This window comes from Monodon monoceros, unplaced genomic scaffold, assembly GCF_005190385.1.
Source record: "Monodon monoceros isolate NGI ecotype Baffin Bay Population unplaced genomic scaffold, NGI_Narwhal_1 Super_Scaffold_3, whole genome shotgun sequence".
Classification (NCBI taxonomy): domain Eukaryota; kingdom Metazoa; phylum Chordata; class Mammalia; order Artiodactyla; family Monodontidae; genus Monodon; species Monodon monoceros.
Window position 1 is genome coordinate 45,612,711 of NW_021703780.1, and position 1,764 is coordinate 45,614,474.

The 1,764-nt window shown below is 57.2% G+C and overlaps 1 protein-coding gene across 3 annotated transcripts in view; it reads left to right on the top strand.

Moving 5' to 3' along the window:
• The first annotated feature begins 1,191 nt into the window (after nt 1-1,191).
• Nucleotides 1,192-1,764, top strand: part of KHDRBS2 (KH RNA binding domain containing, signal transduction associated 2) — a 730,387-nt gene continuing 729,814 nt past the window's right edge. For all 3 annotated transcript variants that reach the window (XR_003796745.1, XR_003796744.1, XM_029243151.1), the window contains exon 1: nt 1,192-1,334. Coding sequence is in view for 1 of the 3 variants with exons in the window: in XM_029243151.1 (XP_029098984.1) it covers nt 1,244-1,334 (91 nt within the window). In the remaining 2 variants the exon portion in view is untranslated. The remainder of the gene's footprint in view (nt 1,335-1,764) is intronic.

The window sequence follows — 1,764 nt, forward strand, 5'->3', positions numbered from 1 at the left end:
ACGCAAGAGGGAAGAGATATGGGAACATATGTATATGTATAACTGATTCACTTTGTTATAAAGCAGAAACTAACACACCATTGTAAAGCAATTATACTCCAATAAAGATGTTAAAAAAAAAACTAAATAAAGGAGAAAGGGGGAGATTGGAGCAACCGTAGTTACCTGTTTCCCTAGTCTCTTCCTTCTTCCACATATTTTCCTATCCTTCACAAAGTTATTGATTATGTTGCTTTTTAGTTTTAAAATTCAGCCACCTCCCAGAATCCCTTCCATAGATAGGGATTGGGGGAGGAGGCATGGATGGAGGACAACCAGAACTATGTCAATACCCCAATGATTGCACAGGGGAGGCGTGTTGCTGTGCAAGAATATAGCTCGGGAGCCGCTTTATTTGTTTATCAATGAACATTCTACTGCGTCTCTGCGATGTAGGTCAGGCTCATTGGAAATACCAGCCGCCGATCACATGCAGTCTTCATTATATTTCCAGGCCGGGTGCACAGCTGATTCCTGCACACTGGAGTGCGTAAGAGCTGCAGGACGGAGAGGAGACACCTGTGCCTTAGCGACGCAGGTAAAGCCCCATCTACCTTCCCGAGGCTTCACCGAGTGCTCTCCCATTCCCTCTGCGCGCCCTCCTCATCACCATCTGCCGTCCCGTCATGGACCCCAGCTTCTCTGTTCAACCGGTGCTTTTCCCGCTCTCTCTCGGCACCTCAGCAGTAGACAAGGAGGGCTCCACACAACTGGGCATGCCTAATAACCAGGGAGGGCTCTGGCTGCGAGAAGAAAGCGCTTGCACCTTCCGCGCTGCCCTCCCCTCTCCTGCTGCCTCCTGCCACTCAGGCGACCCGACTTGCGGCGAGGTCCAGTAAGGGCCTGCGGCCTCGCGGGGCCCCGCTTCTCGCGGCACACTCTCCAATCAGCGTTGGGCGGAGGCGGGACGCGCTCTGTGCCCGCCTCTCCTGTTCAGGCTGCTGGTACGAGCCGGGCTGGGCGCGAGCGAGGGACTGAGGCAGGACGGGTCGGGAGGCGCGGGGCCGTACAGCCCGACGGCGGGGGCGGGCGCGGCGCGGGACCGGAGAGGGCGCCAGACCCCGAGCCGCGGCGGCGGGAGGCGGGAGGCGGGAGGCGGGAGGCGGGAGGCGGGAGGCGGGAGGTGGGCGAGCAGGGTGCCGGCGACCTACGTCCGAGCGCGCGGAGCCCTGCGCCTGGCCGGGGTCGGTCCGAAGTCCGCGCTATGAAAGAGGAGAAATACTTGCCTGAGCTGATGGCAGAAAAAGATAGCCTGGATCCATCTTTTGTGCACGCCTCGCGCCTGCTAGCCGAAGGTAGGACTTGCTCCCCAGGTGGAAACAGACAGCTGGCCCCTGTCACCGCGGCGGGGTTCGGGGAGCGGAGTTGGGGAGGACGCCCGTCTCCTTCGCGGAGACTGTCCCCTAAGGTGCTCGACCCAGAGCTGCGGACAGAGCAGGTCCTCGGGCGGCGGATGCTCGCTCCCTCCCTCCCTCCGCAGCTGAATTTGGGGAGCCCGGAGCTGCGAGTTCTGTGGCGGTGGAGACGTGCCCTGTTAGGATCTTTGATGGAGAGAAGTGAGGAGCTACGCGGTCCACGGGGATATTTTCACTCCGCAGAGGGAAGGGAAATCAATTTCGAGTGAATGGTGATCAATGTAGTGTTTTAACAGCTTCTTAGCTACAAATCAGCATTTCTTTTTCTTTCTTTCTTTCTTTCTTTCTTTCTTTCTTTCTTTCTTTCTTT